General features: G+C 37.7%; 1 protein-coding gene across 1 annotated transcript in view; it reads right to left on the reverse strand.

Moving 5' to 3' along the window:
• Positions 1-4: 4 nt before the first annotated feature.
• The window catches only part of LOC133843299 (dual specificity tyrosine-phosphorylation-regulated kinase 1A), a 34,694-nt gene continuing 15,397 nt past the window's right edge, over positions 5-19,301 (reverse strand). The window contains exons 2-4 of the mRNA XM_062276803.1: positions 3,527-4,193; positions 3,286-3,414; positions 5-1,830 (exon numbers count right to left, since the gene is read on the reverse strand). Coding sequence (XP_062132787.1) covers positions 1,223-1,830; positions 3,286-3,414; positions 3,527-3,992 — 1,203 coding nt within the window. The 5' untranslated portion in view covers positions 3,993-4,193 and the 3' untranslated portion in view covers positions 5-1,222. The remainder of the gene's footprint in view (positions 1,831-3,285; positions 3,415-3,526; positions 4,194-19,301) is intronic.

Here is a 19,301-nt window from a genome sequence, read left to right on the forward strand (position 1 = left end):
ATTTAAGTACAAGTATTCTCAACACTTTATAGCGACATTTAAGTTAGTTTATATAAATATTTCACCAGGAATGTGTTTAAGAATGCGTTTTTGATTTCGATAAAAAAATCTATGTTAGAGTAAATTTAAGTACAATTATTCTTAACACTTTTAATATTTCTTATTTCAGAATGTGTCTTTGATTTTTGTGGAAAAGAAGTGTTTAAGTTTTTGTGTAGTATTTTCAAAGTAATCACAGGCTTTGTAAGTAGCTCAAATCACAGGCTCAGAAATTTACAGAAAACAACGTTGAATTTATTTTTGCCAAGAATATTGTGTTGTCTGATTGCGTATTAGAAACTAATCACCTTGACTTGGCAACACTGCAATATCAAGTTATTATGGGCAAAAATACATGTATAGTGAGGTAAGACTGTGGCTGAGCTCTACACTTTAGTGCAGTCATGTAACGCTTCATGTTCAACAAAAATATACTTTGATATTTGTGTGTCTATATGCCCTTTGTCATGCTTTTAGTGGCAATACACAAACACACACACACACACACACACACATAGACAGAGAACGATTTAAACTTGTGGCATGAAGAGCAGCAAAGCCGGCAGTTGCCGGTTGGAAAACAAAAAGCATGCCTTTTATTTGCTTTAATCTGACAAAATCCCTGTACTAATGCCGAACGGCAATAAAGGATAAAACGTGCCAGGCATGTAAAGAGCATGATGTTCCCTCTTCTTTCCCTTCCCTTACCCCACTTTGCCCCTCTCATACTGTGTCCCTCGTTAGCTGTTAGCTTCGTCTGTCTGCGGGCTTTTGGTTTTCGATAGTTTGCAAAACGGAAGTGGAAGTGACACTAAATTCGTTTCGGTTTTCCCAATTGCAGACACACAAGCGATATACATATATATCGTATATAGTATAGATAGAGAGCGTGTGCATCCTTATGGACTGCTTCCGTTTGCCACACTCACACAGACACACACACACACACACAAAATAAACTTCACAAAATGTTACGTGTAATCCTTTTTATGATCTGCACCAGAATTTGTGAGCCGCATTTTAAGTAGACAACGATGCTTTCGCTTTGGCTTTGGCTGCCGCTTTTGCTTCTGCTTTTGCTTTGTTGCCGTGCAACATGTCACTGCCAAATCCAGCCGCTGCTCAGGCTGCTGCGTCGCGGACGCTGCGACCAAGTGCTGCTGCACGGCTCGTCAGCTGCCTCTCAGCTGGCGACCACCATGGTGCCGGCCTGCGGCCAATGGTTCGTCTCAGTGGGCGCTGGCGATGACGTGACCGACGACATGGAATCGCTATTCGAGTTGCTGTTGCTGTTGGTCGAGCTGCTGTGTAGTTGCTGTGGCTGATGATACTCGGGCTCCTCATAGGCAGCATCCTCGTCGCAGTCATGCGGGTAATGTGGCAACGACATCGACGGCAATGGCGGCGGTGCGTGATGATGATGATGATGATGATATGAATGGAAATAATGTGCTGGCTGCTGTTGCTGCTGATGCTGCTGCTGTTGGCCTACTGTTGCTGCTGCTGCTGCTGGCGACACGGACAACATTGATGTGGACGATGTGGCCGGCAGCGTGGGCGGCATTGGCAACGGCATTGGCATTGGCAGTGGCAACGGCAGCGGCAACGGTTGCAGTCCACGTATGCTGTCCGCCGGGTGCGCTGTGTAGATGTTGCTGCGTCTCAGATGATTGTTGTTATTGTGCGCACTGCCGCTGCCGGCAATCGGCGCTCCGCTGCCACTGCCACCCGTGCCGCCTGCCCCGTTGCCGTGGGCGCGCTTGTTCCGCGACCACCACTGCACATGAGTGTCTGCAAAGAGAGATAGACAAAAAGAGAAACACGCATTGGTGGCAACTGCAACAATAGATGTGGCAAGCTTAAAGCTAAACAAGTTAGGCGACCTACAAGTGAGTGCTGCTTGACTTTCACATACGCGGTAGTTACTTATGAATAATGTGACAGGAATATGAAAAAATTTTAGAATTTATTCAAGAAATAATTCTATACTTCTCTAATCACGCTTTAGTTGCATTGGGTGACTATCTGACATTTATTTATATTTATATATTTTGTAATCTTAAGTATATTTTGAAAGTAATAGTATAAAGCCACAGCCGTCAGTATATTTCAGTATATTTCAGTATTTTTTATATTTTAAGTTGGTAAATTGTGAGAATAAAACCGCAATACCAGCATAGTCTTCAGTATATTTTAGGATTTTTGGTATATTAATTCGCTACATTGTAATAATAATACCGTAATGGTTGGCATTTCAAGCTTTCTTATTTATTACATAGAAGACTTGGCTTGCAATAAAATCAGTATATAAAGGCGAAATAATTATAAAAATAATAGAATAGTCAACTGTGACGCTCTCTAAAAAAAAAACAGATTCATGTTTTTTTTCAATTGATAACAATATTCAAATATACTTATACTACATTCTTTTTTCAACTAAATAATGATTTATTTTGAAACAATTTTGCCCACCAAAATTATAATTTAGTGAAAAAGCGTCCTTTGATATAGATTCTACAAAAGTTATTCATTACTAAATAATAGAAAGAAGAAATCTTTGAATGCAAATTAATCAATTCAGTTGTACTGAATAGAAAAAATATATTTGTTTGTTGGGAGCTGCAAGCTTCCGCTTTATTCGGATATCAAATTAGAACTAAAGTACAAAAGTGGACTTATGCTGCAAGTCAGCTAAGATGGGACAAAGCTTCTTTATGTTTACAAAACGGATGATGAAATTAAAGATCGAAGTGTGAAATGCAATTGTGTTTACATTCGCTGTTGAGTTTACATTTAGGTTTGCGCATTATGATCTGGGCTTTACGTTAATTATGTTTATGCTAAGGCATAATTGTTTACATCAAAAATGACTGCGCAAGTGGAATTGGACTAATTGGAAATATGCGGAAGTGAGAAATTGAACTTGTTTATATTTCCAATATGATTTGTTATGGGAGCTGGGTGATAACTTGCATTAACAAGCCGAACATATTTTATAAAATCCCAAAAAAAGTTTTGGCTACAATTTATAGAATCTCCGAATAAACAAATATATAAACATAAAGATTTTCCACATCTGCTTATGCTGACGAAAAAAAATGTATTTTATAGAATCAACTTTGTCTATTTTTACCACTAACTTAACAAGCCTTTCTCCTTTCTGACTACCGGGTATACAAAAAGGCTTTAGAATACGCTCAACGTATTTCGTAGTAAAACAAAGCTTGACCCACTGTGCGTACTCACCATTGCGATTGTTGGAGCTCTTTTTGCGCCTGCAGCGCACCACAGCAATCATGATGATGGCGCCGAACAGCGCCGACAACACGGACACAATGATCAACGTCAGCGGCCAGCCCAATTCGCTGGCTTTCTCTGTAAACACAACAAGAGAAAGAGGAAGAGAGAGAGAGAGAGTTAAATTTAAGCTGTTGACAATTGCTGTGCAATTGGAGTATTGTTGGCTTGGCTTGACTTGTGGGCTTACCTATCGTGCCCTCGAACATGAATGTGCTCTTGGTGGGCATGGCCCAGGAGCATAAATCACATGTGGTTAGGCCATCGCTCAGCACGGGTTCGTCGACAAAGAACGGGGGACGCGGGGGCGGCGGAACAAAGCGTCCATTCCATAGTCCTTGTTCGCTGGCATCGAAGGCCATGGGCGAGCCAAACAAATCGTCATCGTCATCGAAGATGTCGAATGTCACATCCCCAAAGCTGGCCAAATCCTGCTCCGCTGAGCTGGCCACCAAGCTCTCGATGCGTGGCGGACTAAATGTGGGCAGAGGCGTGGACGGGGATGCGGAGCTGGAGGTGGCGACTGAAGCGGAGGCGGATACGACGGCGGCGGCGGCTGTGACTTGATTTACAATGTAGCCGAGACGCGCATCCTGGCCGGGCAGGATGTTGACCATTGTCCTGGCACTCACACTGATGTTGGCAATTGATGGCATGCTGAGAGTGCTGCGGGGGGAGTGAGCAGCGGAGGAAAGGCGAAGGAGTAGGAGAAGCAGCAACGATACTGCGATTGCTTGGGATTTGACGTTGCTGTGCTAACAATCCTTTAACGTCGCTTCGTCTACTTCAGCTGCCGTTGCTCGAGTTGCTCTTGTTGCTGCCTGTGGCACATTGTGTATCGTGGCGCCTCCAAATCGCTGAAAGACAGAGAAAAAAAGAGAGCAAGGTTGCAATTGTTAGTGGATGCCAATTAAAGTCTTAATTGTGCTGTCAATATCATCGGCTTTTTTCCGGGCCTTTCACAATTCACATTTCACATTTTTCAGTTCATATCTAAGCTACACACACACACACAGATACAGTAGAAACATGAAGTGTGGATGTGGAGCTCGTGCTAATCCTGAAGAGACGATACAGGCAGGCAAGAGGCAGACAGTCATGCATCAGATGCCAAAGCCATGTCAGCAATCGTTTTTCAATGACTGTTTTCTACCTATTTCCAATTTGTATCTCACAGATACAGCAGCTACAAGATACATGTGGCCCAACCTCCCCGACTCCCAACTCCCAATCTTCCACTTCCCACCTCCAACTCCTGCTGTCGATGTTTCTCTCTTCAGCTGGAAATTGAATTTTTGAGCAGCATCTACATACTCCTGCCTCCTTCCTTCCTCCTCCTTCCATCCATCTCTTTCTATGCTTGCCACAGCGATTGCCAGCTACTCCCCAAAAACGACGCTACTAACAAGAATTGACAGCTTGACAGTTTGATATCAGTCTGAAAGTCAGCATTAGTTACAGTTGCCGCTTCCACTCGAATTTGCTATATTAAAAACATCCCAGACCCTTGTGGCACCCTCTCCGCACCCCTCTTCCCTTCTCCCTCCTCCTCCACTTCTTCTCTCTTTTGCTGCAACTGTTGACTAAACGAACTCAATTTACGAATCGTTGTGAAACAATAATCATGATAAATTAACACTAATTTGCAAGCGCCAAGTGCTGCATTTCTATTTGACTTTAGTTTCAACTCAGTGGCGCCACATTAGAGAGGGGCACAGATTGTGTATTTTATTCCCTTCCTCACTCCCTTTTTTCTTTTTGGTATTTCATACGAAATTGCTAAATGAGCTAATCAATAGGTGCGAATAGAATGAGCAGCCAATTTGCGTGGGATATTTCTATAGAAAGAATCAAGTTAGGCGTCATGGGAAAATTCAACTGGCAAGTTAGACAAGTTTTGAAGAGTGCAGCTAAATTGAAAGCTGCGTAAAGTATTGATCAAAATTTTCTATTCAAAATATTTTGAGAATTGTTATTCGCAGTAATTTAATTGAAACCGAAAAATACTTCATAAATTGCTCATGAATAAACTCGCTTTTATATCGCTAATACTTTGATATTTTTGTTTTTGCAAAAAGAGTTACGCTTAAATAACTCGATAAGTTTCAATTTTTGTATGAAAAAAGGAAATACTAAAAATACCAAAAATTTTTCATTAAATGCGCTTTGACGCTGAAGCACATAAAATAAAATTTCAAAATTGTATAATTAGTTAATAAAGATAAAACTCTATTCCTGTATAGAAATATAAACGACACGAAATTTTCGCTTTTTTAATAAACAAAAATATATTGAAGAGAAGACAAACCAGGAATTTGTTTATATGATACACATAGGAAAGTCATATTTGGTATTGATATACCAAACGTAGCATTCGGTATATTTTGAAAATTTTATTTTTAGTTCTTTTGAATATTTAGGGTTTTCAGTTTTCATAAGTTTGGTGTATTATAAGAATAATACGGATTGTTGTATTTAAGTGTATGATTTTGGTATACTTTTATAATGTTTTTATTTAGTATACTTAGTATTTTCGGTATATTAGCTTGATATATCTTAGTAAATTTAGTATTTTCGACATGTGAGTTAGGTATATTTTAAGAATATTACCGCACTCTTTTACTTTTATTGAAAAGGCATAGCTGCTATATAACAGTGAAGCACATTCGCCTGTAGCTCTTTTAGCCATGACTCTTAGCCATCGTAAATTTTATATTGAAAAGTAATGTCGAATAAAGCCAAAATATTTTTTATAACTAGCTTAAATTTTTACAAATTTTTGTTCATTTGTAGAGTGCTAAAAAGGCGGTAGCTGCATTTTTAAGAGCATTGTTAAATAAACATCTGTGTAATAACGACTTAAAGCCGAGAAGTCGTAGCTCTAAGAGAGTGCAAAGTGAAGGGAGGTTTTTATCGAAATGTTACAGACAGTGCTGGTCATTTTTTTCCAGCCACGATTTGCAGCTAAAAAAAAAGGTACTAAAAACTCACAGACAGCATTGAGCATGATTATTCAGCATGTTGTCGTTTGGATAAAAGTTTATTAAGCAATTAAAAGTTAACTTTGTGCAATCAACTTTGCTTTCTTAGAGTTATAAACAAACTCTCCCCCGAAACCAAACCAAACGTTGTCCTCCCACAGCAGATGACGCCTCTGTCTCAACGCGAGGCATGTGGCAAGAGGCAAAAGAGACAACGGGGCATGAGAGAGTGCCATCCGGATGCAGTCGGCACGTTTCTGGCATTAGCAGCTCGGGCAGTTGCCGAACTTCAACGCCAAATGAAATATGCAACTTCAGGTGAGGTCTAAGGCTACCAAAAAAAACAACTCCCGTTGCACCTGCCACACCCCGCTCAAAGAAAGAAAGAGAGAGAAGGGTTGCATAAAGTTAAAGTTGCAAACTTTTCACGCTGCAAATGGTTAAATAATATTTTTTGCAGCAGCAGAAACTGCAACTGGAAATGCGATTGTGCGGTGTGGAGTAAACGATATTTAGTCATTCTCGAAAATGAGAAAACGTGATGCGCATAAATTGACGCAAGTTGCAGAGAGCGAAAAAGAGAAGTTTTGCGCTTCACGCAAGCGAATTGCGAATTGTGAATGCGAATGTGAATCTCTTCTTGAGTGAATGAACAAACTCAGACACAGCTGTGGCTTGGGTGGAGTCGTCGACTACGATGATGACGACGACGATGAGTACCTGGTTTAACCGGTGCTGTGTGTGTGTGTGGGTGGCAGTAATGCTTCTTCTTGTGGGCTATTAATAAATTTATATTGTTGCATGCCGCAAATAAATTGTAAAGTCACGTGAGTTCCCCTTTGATTTGGCTTTGATATGCCACGCAAAGTGGAGTTGACGACGCTGCTTGTTGCGACAGCTGTCAGCTGCCACAGTTTTGCCGGCACAGCTGCCGCATGCTCCATGCCACATGCCACATGCCGCAGTGCGTGGGCGTCGTCCAATGTCCAAAACGTCTTCAGTTTCAATCGCTTTCGTGCCGCGGGCCTGAGCGCACAAAATGTTTTTCTGCCAATTCAATGAAGTCGCCCACCCAAAAAAATATGCTACAATGTAACAGAGCAATGGAAACAAACACAACAATAACAATTGCGACAGCAACTTCAACAGCAACAACAACAGAAACAACAACAACTCATTGCTGCATTGTTGGGCTGAAAAGCAATTACACATGTCCTACGACTCGTTGTCTTTCTGTCTCATTGCGTTGAATACTTTTTGTATTTGCACGCAGTATTTACACACACTCCCCTTACGCACACACTCGAATACACACACACACATACGCACTCACCCACACACAGCTTTTTAATTAGCGCAAATGTTTGAACATTATTTTCGCATATTTTTATTTCGTGCCCCACAACGCAGCATAAAATGTGTGTAAATATGAATGGGGCCATTGCATATTGAAATTTAATACAACATATACGAAAAGCCACTCCACAACAACCCTGCAACACGCTCCCCTCTCTCTTCCCTCTCTCCGCTCTCTGTCTCTGCAAAACAACTACATAAACATGGCGAGAATTGCCAAATGTTTACAATGCCAGTTGGCTTTTAATTTCATACAACAATTCACTGGTTGACGTTTGACTCCAACAACAACGAAACAAACCCACATAAAAATGGGTAAAAGATTGCAGCTAGAATTGTAAAATAAATTTTACTAATTAAACCCAGTTGAAAACTGCCAAAATACAAATGTTGTAAATTGTAATTTGAATTTATGCATTATATAGTAGTATATAGTAGAATAGATAATAACTAATTAAAACAAGTCAAAAATGTCAGAAGTGAAAGCAGATAGATAAATAAATATAGTAATAAATTGCTGATTAAAAATTAGCAAAATATTAAATATGTAATTTATAGAAATGGATGCATTACATTTTTAAATAGATAATATCAAATAAATCCATTTGACACTTGACAAAAATAATAAATACTAAAGAAAACCAGTAGGAAAGGTCAACAATGAAAATAGAATATTATGAATATACAATATTGTAATGAAAAATATCAAGTAAAGACACTTAAAACTGCCAGAAATAAAAATTTAATAGTCCACTTCATCAAACATGAAAATAGATAATAACTAATTAAAGACAATTGAAAATGTGAGTATAATATTGAAAATGAAGAAATGAATTTTTGAATTATAGAAATTTGTGCATTAAATATTGAAATGCATATTTGCTAATTAAGAGCACATGAAAATGTCCAATATGAATCTTAAATCTTACAATTAAATACATAATATTATACAAAACAAAAGTTAAATATAACACAAATTTATCCATTCAATATAGACATAGATAATAGCTGATTAAAGTCAGTTAAAGTAGAATGTTATAAATAAATAATGTACAAAAATAAAAATTAAAGCCAGTTGAAAACAACTCAAAATAAAAATTGTAATTTATAGAAATTTATGCATTAAATATTGGTTAACCAGAAAAAGATGGCAAAAATATTTGCACATACCCAATTTATTCTGGCTGAGTTAGCATTATATAATGGAGCGTCAAACAAGCTGCGTGGGCGTTTAATTTCAGCAGCAACTGTCAGTTGGCGAAGGACATAAACATGAACATGGACATAGACAAGCACTGAAACTGTGAGTGAGACTGCGACTACGACTAAGACTGAGACTGAGAGACTGCCACTGACACCCACAATCAAATTTGATTTCACTTGGCTGTCCGTTTCGACAGGGTTTTAAAGCATAGACAAGGATATACATACATAGAGAGAGAGACTGTCGTCCTTGCACTCGGCAACCGAATGTGTTCATGTTACAGCCGAAGAAGGAAACGTGCCTGGAATTTGCTCCTTTTGCTTTTGCTGTTTTCTCTTTCTATGTTTTCTTTTTTTTTTTTTGGCCGCATAGAACTTTTTGACTGTGGGCGACGAGTCATCAACTCAATTCCCAGGGAATGAAACAACAGTAGGCAGTAAAAAGGACAAAAAGGAAGTAGAGAGAAGATACCATAATTTGCACTAATAATGAAGCTGGGAAATAGATAGACTTGGCCTCGACTCGACTCGCCTGTCGTGATGACTGGACCGAAAGCAGCTTTCGATGTTCCTCTCGCTCTCTCCCGCTTCGTTTCTGGTGTCGTAGGTAATGGCCAAAAGCATTTGCAACAAAGTAATTGAGTTAACTAGCAAAAATATAATGGCATTGCCAAGAGAGACAGACGTTCATTCTCTCCATCTGTCTGACTGTCTGACTGTCTCTTTTCTTTTTTCATTTTTTGGAATCTGTAGACAAGACAATGATAAACGGGGATAAACTTTCAGTTAGTCGTTTTGTCCAAATCGAATGCATGAAAATTGAAATTTTATTCAAATGCCGCGCAACGATAAAAAAAAAAATAGCCAAAAGTCGAATACACACAGATTTACATTAATTATGGGGACACAGAAACGATATGCTCGAGTCTCACTCAAGTAGTTGAGTTGCATTTCAAAAGCAAATTAGTTGATTTGTATGCACATCATTGCATTGGGAAAACTAATAGAGTTGTATAACAAGTTGTTCGAAGGGAAAAACTGGTCAACATTCTGTCTCCGTCTCTGTTTCTGACTCTGTTTCTGACTCTGTCTCGAGAGGAGAAGAGACACTTCAACAACTGATAAACTTGGCGTTTTATTGCCAATTCGTATTCAAATTCAAATTCGAGTGAAATTTAGTCGATCTCTTCTATCGATCGTTGGAGATCGTTGTATTGTCAACGTCCGCATAACATTGATAAACTGAGCTAATGAAGTAAACTGATGTTGCAGCTGAAGAAGAAGAATTGAAAACGGAAAACTGAGTTTAGATAAGCTGAAAGTAGATGTTATTTAAATGTAGCCATTAAAATTGTTGCTTAGATTAGACAGAATTGTTTGTCTTGTGGCTGCAGATAAGCCTAGTCACAACTATTAGAATGTCATTTTTAGGCAACTTTTGAATCACATCGTTTCGTATGTTTTTCTTCATTCCTCAAACTGTCTCTAACTAGCTCAACTATAAGCCGAAAAACAATTTGCCTAAGTCCAATGCTCAAGTCAAAATTGATCAAAATTTATATAAAAGAAAGGAGGTTAAAGGCGTGCTACATGAATTGCTAAGCTTAAATATACCCTACTAAATGTGAATGTAAGTTTCTTGCTTATGAATAGAAATTCATTAAATTTTCAGAATTTAAAATTGAATACTTAATCTGTACGACTAGAAATGAATTTGTAATTTAAGTAAAATATTGAGACTCTTACGAAATTATTCTTCTTTGTCAAACATTTGAAGAAACCCAACATTATGTGTAATTTTGTTGAAATTTACAGATCTTAACAGATTCATTAAACTTATATACACGGTATAAAAATTCGGAAATTAATATTTAGCTATAATACTGAGGCTGCTATAGAATGATTCTTCTTTGCCAAACATTTACAAAAAGTTTAAATAATACAGTATATAACTTTTTTGTTTATTAGCAAAACCTCATGAAATTTTCAGAATTTTAAATTCAATACATAATGTATAAGTTTACAAATTAAATGATAATTTAACTGACATATTGAGTCTGCTATAAAATTATTCATCTTTCCAAAAAGTCAATAGTATGTTAAAGAATGTTTATTTTCGGGCCAGTCGCAGCAGGTTTTGTATATTTGCCTACCCATTTGCATTGTGTGCAGGGTATAAACAACATAAAGCCGGCTTCCAAACAATTTCAACAACTTTGGGGATTGGCCACCGACGACTGAAGACTGAAAACTCAAAAACACTGACGCTGACTGACAGACAAGAACCACACACAGCGTGTGGGAGAGCTGCTTGAGAGCTAACTGACTTGAGTTGAGCTGAGTTGAGCTGCGACGACTTGCTGCCTGGCTGTCTGCCAGGCTTCCTAGCACACACACACAGATTCATAATTTTCGACAAACAAATCGCTTTATAATCCCTTTTCAAACACACACACACACACACTACAACAGCTCACTCAGCAGGGCAGCCACTTGGCTTCATTCTAATCCTGAGCTGTCAATAAGACATTAATGCTGCAGCTTCTCACACAGCTCAACTGGGCTCAGCTCAAGAGCATTTTGAGTTTTGTGTGTGGGGGAGAAACTGGAGCTGCAACTGGAGCGAGAGAAGTGCTTAAGAGAACGCGAGAGAGAGGAAGAGAAAGAGAGATAGATAGAGAAATGTGGGCGATCGAGTTACAAACAAAACGCTGCCTCTGCCTTTGTTCTATGCGCCGTTTGATGATTGAAAAAGGATGCCAACCAAACACACACGCACTTGTTGAGCCACAGCCATAAAAAAAAATGAAAGAAAATTCTATATTTTATTTCATTTTTCAAATTGAATTTGGGGTCTCTTTTTTTTTCGTTTGCATATTTATGATATGATATAATAGTTAAATGTGAAATGTAATTTCGAGTTGCAGCTGCAGCTTCTTTAAAGCTTGGCCACAGTCTTTCTTTCTCATTCTCTCTGTGTGGCAAGTGTCTAATGCAATTTGCTGGCGCACAAACTCAATAAAGAAGCCACACACACAACCAGAAAGAGGAGAGAGAGGGAGCAAAGATGGCAGCAGGAGTTGATAGATTTGCCAGGTTGCCGCGGGCCACACACGCAGCAGCAAAAGCAAAAGCAGCAGCAGGACTGAGAACGGGATTGGGATGCGGCTTCAGGTGCTGCTCACCTTTTGCCCAGGCACTTTGCTTGCAATCATTTTTCTTGCAGGAAAAATGAAATGAAAAAAAAAGCTTGGAACATAAATAGAAGCAAAAGCGAGAATAGGAAAAGGCGAAGTGAAGAGAAGTGAAGTGAAGATGAAGACTACGCACAAAAGGCAGAGCTGCAAGGCACAAAACAAAAGTCGAGTTCGAGTTGGAGAGTTGGAATCGTCTTGCGAGGTCCACAGGGCCAATAGAAATCATCAGCGAAATGTAATGAAAAGCAGCAGAAAGCGCAAAATAAATACGAAAATCAATATGTAGGCGTAAGCAGCAGCAGCAGCAACAGCAGCGCGTGTATCCAAGAGATACACGCTAGATAATGCACTGCGAGAAAAGGTGGTTAGACTTTAGCTACTACTTTATTTTAAGCTTTTTATTTTTTGAAAAAAAGTGAATAAAAACGATTATTAATGTATACGAAATAAAATATTATTTGTGATACAGAAATTTAATAATTAAAAATTATAGGAATATTTCAATTTAGCAGTCTTTGCGTGGATTAGGAATAGAACCGCATCAGATTAGATGAAAGGTTAGTTAATTAGTTATTTTTAGTATTATTTTCTTCTTTTCATCTGTAATTTTATTTAATTACAGTTGCTTATTGAGCTTACGAAATAAATTTATCATTTTTTTCTCCATTTTTCTAAGAATGTATCAATAAATAGAATCACCCAAAAAATTTAGACATATTCAAATTATGTAATTTCGTTGAATAAAATTAAAAGGGAAAATGGTATATGTAGAAGCTAGCATAGTATATCATTTTAAAACCATTATGAAGTGTATTTCAGTTACTTTACAATTAGCACACTCTATTTTCGCGCAGTGTATTTAGTCGTAAATACATTGAACTGCCATTGGGACAGGAAACATAAAACGAATTAATTCCATGTTGTTAGCAGACGCGTTCTAATCGAAAAGCAAGTGAAAACAAGACCTCCACACATACACACTCTTTGTCTTCGGGCGTAACAATAACTGCTATGCGAGTGGGCGTGGCAGGGCTAGAAACATGTTTAGGGCGGCTGAGGCAGACACAAAAAGCTTCAACACGACAGAAGACACAAATCTTGGCACATAAAACAATTAGCAGGCGCACATCGAGTATGCGGGGAGGAGTGGGGGCAAGGGGAGGCGTGGCTGTAGGCGGATTATATGGATTATGCAGCGGGGGTGGCCAAGGGAGAAGAGCAGAGCGTGTGTCTTAAACAAATGACAAACCAACAGTCCAAATTAGTCAGCTTTATTTCGCAGAGAGACAATTTCCACACTCACACACACACAAACACACATACACACACATTGCTGTTGTCTGTTTTTCTTTTGGAGCCTTTTTCCTGCTGTGTTTTTGCCAACTCAAAATTTATGAATATTAAATGAGTAAAAGCCAAGCTCGTGCCGCACAAACTCAACAATAATTTATAGCACATGCAAATGCCTCATATATCAAGAGGCCGTGAAGTCATAAACTACGCTGAGTGAGGGAGAGAGAGAGAGAGAGGGAGAAACCCCTTCTCTCTCTGTCCCACACTCTGTGATTGCTGCGACAGGACAACGGTCAGCTTTGGCTACAAGGATAACACAATGTCAAGCTGGGCTGGGCAAACACACACACACACACACACACACAGAGCCAAAGACAAACAATTTTCCAATCGCCAGCAAAACATTTTCCATGACATTAATGTCCCAACTACAAGGGGGAAGACGGATTTCATACCCCCAATCCATATACAATTTAAGGCCGAGCCTGATATACCATATATACCATATATGTATTTCAGTATTTTTGTTTTGTCAGGCAAAAAGTGATAATACCAGTTGGCAGCGCGGAGTGGGAGGAGAGTATTGGATATGTCATCGTATGTTGCCTGCTTGGCTGCCAAAAACAATAGATTAACGCATGTCCTGCCACAGAGAGAGAAAAAGGGAGAGAAATGGTGAGAGAGAAGGTCAGCGAAAATGGCAAAAGGTCAACGAAACGAGCAACTAATAGAGAAATTGCCGAAGCGTGCAAGGCGAAAAGGGGCCAGAGATGTATCTATTGTGATATATGCACAGCTTATCAACTCATACTTAAACTATACCCCAAATCCAAGTGTGGCACTTGAGGGGACAGTTGTGAGAGTGGCACGAAAGATGGACAGCTAGACCAGCTATAGAAAAATAAATAACAATGGAGGTGGATATTGTTGTTTGACAAGCTCAGATTTAATTAAATATTTTTTGAGAGCAAGAAATGCAAACGAAATAAATTCATATAAATAAATATGCTCTATAACTATATTTATTGAGTCACCTTTGCGGTTGTACAACAAAAACAAATAACATAAAGTAATTTCAAAGAAATAAATAAAGTCAAAGATTATGTTTCAGGAACCTTTGGAAATTGATGTAGCAAATGAACAACCCAAATAAATTTAGTTTTTTATTAGGCTTAGGAAATCTTTTCAAAAGCAATTGCAAAACAAATAAAAATTCAGTAAAATAAAATAAAATCATAAATAAATGAAGTTGATTAAGCCTAAGATACTTTTTCTTAAAGTTAGTCTGAAGGCCATAGTTGCTCTGCCTCATCGCATTGCAATAAGGAATTGCATTTTAATAAAATTTGCTTTTTAGTAAAATATTAATAATAATATAGATAGATATAGATAGAAATTATATTTAAAAATCCTTTAAAGAAGTAAATGTAAGACAAAATTAAATTAAATTCCTATAAATAAATGAAGCTATAGAATATGCTTGAAAAACCTTTGGAGTTGCAAAATAAAAGTAAATTAAATGAAATAAATTCATATAAATAAATTTGGTTCTATATTAGGCTTGAGAAATCTTGGCAGAAGAAGTTTCCAAAAATGTCAAATAAAATAAAAGGAATTCCTATAAATTATAATTAGAAATCTGACATCTTTTCTCCTTTGCAGAAACAGTTGCAAAACGAATACAATCCAAATAACTAAATTCATATAAATAATGTATCCAATCACAATCTCTAATTAAACAAAGAGACATATTTCCAATAAATAATTATAATTATTTATCCAACTGTGCAAACTTTATTGAACATGGATTAAAATGAACAAATTCCAATATGTTATTGTCGAATGTTACTGTCAATTAAATTAGCAACTAATTGAACCTCAAGTTAGTTCAAATACACAATTGTTGTGTGTGCAACAAAGCGAACACAAATCTAATCAATTCATAATTAGAATAATATGAATACGAACTCGAATTCGCATGTGTGTTATTATTAAACTTGAGACTTGAGTGCATAAATACTTGAGAATTCAAGTGCAAACAAATTAAGTCTCTCAATGGACAAACAAGAGTCAAAGTTTATGCATAACTGTCATTTGAGCCAAGAGGAAAACTTTTGGGGTAGGGGTAGGGGAGGTTGCAGAATCCATCAACGAATAACAAGTTCTAGACTACGAGTCGACTTCAATTAAATTATAAGCAAATAAATTTATATATATTGCGAGGCGAAGGAAAACGGTTTTGAAGCTCGTAAAACAAGCAGAAGCAGAAGCAGAAACTAAATAAACCCAAAAAGCAGTTAACAATATTGGCTAAGCAAAACGTCAACAACAAGGCAGCAAACAACAACAACAACAAACAGCGATGAGGAAAATGTTGCCATCAACTTTAATTGAGTTGAAGGAAAATGGCAGGCAATACACAACGAGGTTCAAAGAGGCAACAAGAACAGAAACATAGAGAGAGAGAGAGAGAGCGAGAGAGATGGAAAGACAGACAGACAGAGACAGCGACTGGGATTGGACTAAAGCGGAAGGAATTTTAGCAAATTAGATTGTTTTCCACTTGAGTTCGTTTTAACGCTTTCGAGTCGCAGTCGCCAGTTCGAGTTTGGAGTTGGACTCGGAGTTGTTGTTGTTGTCTCTTGGCTGGCATACCTTCTACTCCCCCAACAACAACTATAACAAGAACAATTGAGGCAAGTCGAGTGCTCGGTTTCCGTTAGGTTCTGTTTTGGCACAATCATCACTCACTCACTCGCCGGAAAATTGATGATAATAATCGCACGTAACGTAGGCTGAGCACGCCATAGGAGGGAGAGTGGGTGGCGGAGTGGGGGCGTGGCACGCTCTTGTGGCCAGCGGATTACAAGCTGATGCCCGGCAGCTGCTGCCACAGCTTGCAAAACACCTTGCGCTCTGGCATCATTAAAAGTGCTCGCCAAATGACATTGTCAGCGGGGAGAAAGAGAGAGGGGAGATGTATCTTCCTCCCACTCCACAATTGTGACTGTGCGTGCACTGCTCGTGCTCACTGTACTCGTGCTTTGCTTTCAATTTTATACCCGCTACTCATAAGCTAGAAGAGTATTATAACTTTGTGGCATTACGAAATGTATTTAACAGGCAGAAAGAGGCATCTCCAACCTCATAAAGTATATAAATTCTTGATCAGCATCAACAGCTTAGACCACATACCAATGTCCATCTGTCTGTCCGTTGACAAAAATCGAATAAGAAGCATAATTTTGAAGATATTAACGAACTTTGGTATAGACAATAATAACTAACGTATAGATTCCTGAGAATACGGTTGTTTTCGGATAAAAATTGTAAAAGTTATTGAAGAAATTCTTTTTTATGGCAAGTTAAGCCTACTGCAATGCTTCAGTTGACAATCTGGTATATTTAACCTCTTTGATATATTTTAAGTACTATATCAATACACCATATATAGCCTTTGATATATTTTAAGTATTATAACAATATACCAACTAGAACCTATTTTATATTTTTAGTATTTTTGTGGTATATTGATTTGGTATATTTTAAAGTAATAACGCTCTGCTTTACTTTTGATCGCAATGGGTAACGGGTGTCTTACAGTTGAGTACACTCGACTGTAGCTTTCTTACTTGTTATTTGCTGCTTTGTTGTTGTTGTTTTTTTTATCACAGCCCGACAAAAAATGATGCGAATTTATCTCTATTACAGTTAGCTGCCGCTGTGTTGTCTGTGCCACGCCCACTCGTCGTGAAACGCGCCCATCATTTGTATTGTTGACATGCGGCGGGAGGCGTGGCAGACAGCCCATGTGATACGCCCCCTGATACGCATTTGAGTCGACAGCTCAACGCCACTGAGGCTGAGGCTAAGCTTCGTTCCGTTCCTCTTTGGCTAAAATGATTGATGGCCAGGCCAATGCTCCACTTTAAAATGGCCAAAAAAAGCAGCACCGACAGATAGAATATAGTATACAAAAAAAAAAAACAAAAACAACGCTAAATAACGACGCAAATTGCAAAGCAAGCAAAGTAATGGAAATGGCAGCTATTCGACATTTCAGCAGATAAGTCAAGCTAGTAGCTTGGGTTATGAGGGAAACAGAAGGGAAGGGAAGGAGGGGGATGGAAAGGGGGGGCAGAGGAAGTACCACCAACTAAGCGGAATAACTATTTGCGGCAGCTGTTGACCTAGATTTCCCCATAGTACTTAGTTCCTGTTTCTGTTGCTTAAAAAGGCAAAAACAAGCTTCAACTATAACTATGAGAAGGCAAAGGAGGAGGCGTTCTCAAAACTATTATAATAGATATTTTCGCAGCTGCGGATACCATTTATGTGGTTGTTCCCAACATAGTTCTAGTTCCTGCTACAAACACACACTCACAGTGTTAGGATAGTTAGTCAAGCGCACTTTTAACTAGAGAATATATAAATTGAATAGAAGTTCAAGTGTGGCAAGTTATAAGTTATAAGATCTAATTTGATTAGAATCGATATCTTGTATAATATAGAGCAACTGACATAGAAATAGGCAAGTAAAGTTAAAATATTTTAGAAAACATTTTTAAAAAGAAATGTTTCCCAATTTCATTCAAATTTATTAGAAATAATTTATATAGACATATATATATAACATATATGTTATAAAGAAACAGAGATAAAAATATGCTATAGATTATGTATATTTAAAAATATTATTTGGTAATTTCAATTATGATTAAATTTGAATAGAACACATTCGAACAGAACAGAAATAGAAGTATCATATATTATTAATATATTACATCATATTTTTTAAGAACGCAAAAAAAAATATTTTTAATTCTCATTCATGTTTTAAATTAGTTCCCAGTAAAAATTATAATATACATTTCTTCTTTAGTTAATATTTTTCTATTTTTAAATTAGTTTTTTGATAAAGTACCTTAATTTTAAGGTAGTTTTATTAAATTTTCCATGGCTCACAAAAAATATAAATTTTGACACAACCTTCTGCACTTTAGAACAACTCCAGCGATTCAACATATCTCTAGTATATCGAAAGATTTTATACCAAAATTGGTTTCCTCCTTAAAAAGCTCTAATTTTGACAATTTCCATTTAATTAGTCTCTTTAGGATAAAAAAGAATTACACTATAGTTAAGCCATTTCTTTATTATTTCTTCTTCCTTTTAATGTTTCAATTAATTTTCAAAAATATTTTAAATACCTTTTCTTTATTACTCTTTCTGTTGAAATCTCTAATGCGTCATCCCACATAAAGAAAACCCCACTAATTTCTAAATTTGAAAATCTCGGCTTTCCAACTCAATTCTCAGCCTAAATAAAGCTGCCACGATAGTTTTCACATTCTTGTCGGCAAAGATCATGAAAACGAAAAAAGAAAAAACAATAAACAATTTTCCAAATGTAAATATCATAAAAGATTGTTAACATTAACTGTCTAATTTGTTGTCATTTCGACAGCAGACAATTCCAGAGAGCTTCTTCAGTAGACCTCAGCTTCAGTTGGTAGTAGAAAGATAGCAGGAAGGCGGCAAAAGTGGCCTGCAGCGATTCTCTTTTTCTCATCTCTAAGTGGAAACGTGTTTGACAGAGAGCCGCACGCTAATAACTCGCTTTTGACGTCTTGGGTAAATTAATGACTGACGAAATGATTTTAGCCAACTTAAATCACATAAAAGCGAAGCAGATGAGCGAGAGAGGCCAAATGCCAGACAGACACTTAAATTTTTGGACAAACATTAATAAACTGTGGGCTTTTAAAAAAAGTCGCCTCCCTCCGTCTGTCCCCCTCTCAGCTTCTGCACTCACAGTCCGTCTCTAAGCAACTGCATGCATAATTTGCTGTCCAACGGTTTCCACTAAAAGTTTTCTCGAGTGACGAGACAGTTGGAGAAGAACTTACAAGTCTGATGACTACCGTTTTCTTCT

The sequence above is a fragment of the Drosophila sulfurigaster genome, chromosome 3 (genome assembly GCF_023558435.1).
Source record: "Drosophila sulfurigaster albostrigata strain 15112-1811.04 chromosome 3, ASM2355843v2, whole genome shotgun sequence".
In the NCBI taxonomy this organism is placed as follows: Eukaryota; Metazoa; Arthropoda; class Insecta; order Diptera; family Drosophilidae; genus Drosophila; species Drosophila sulfurigaster.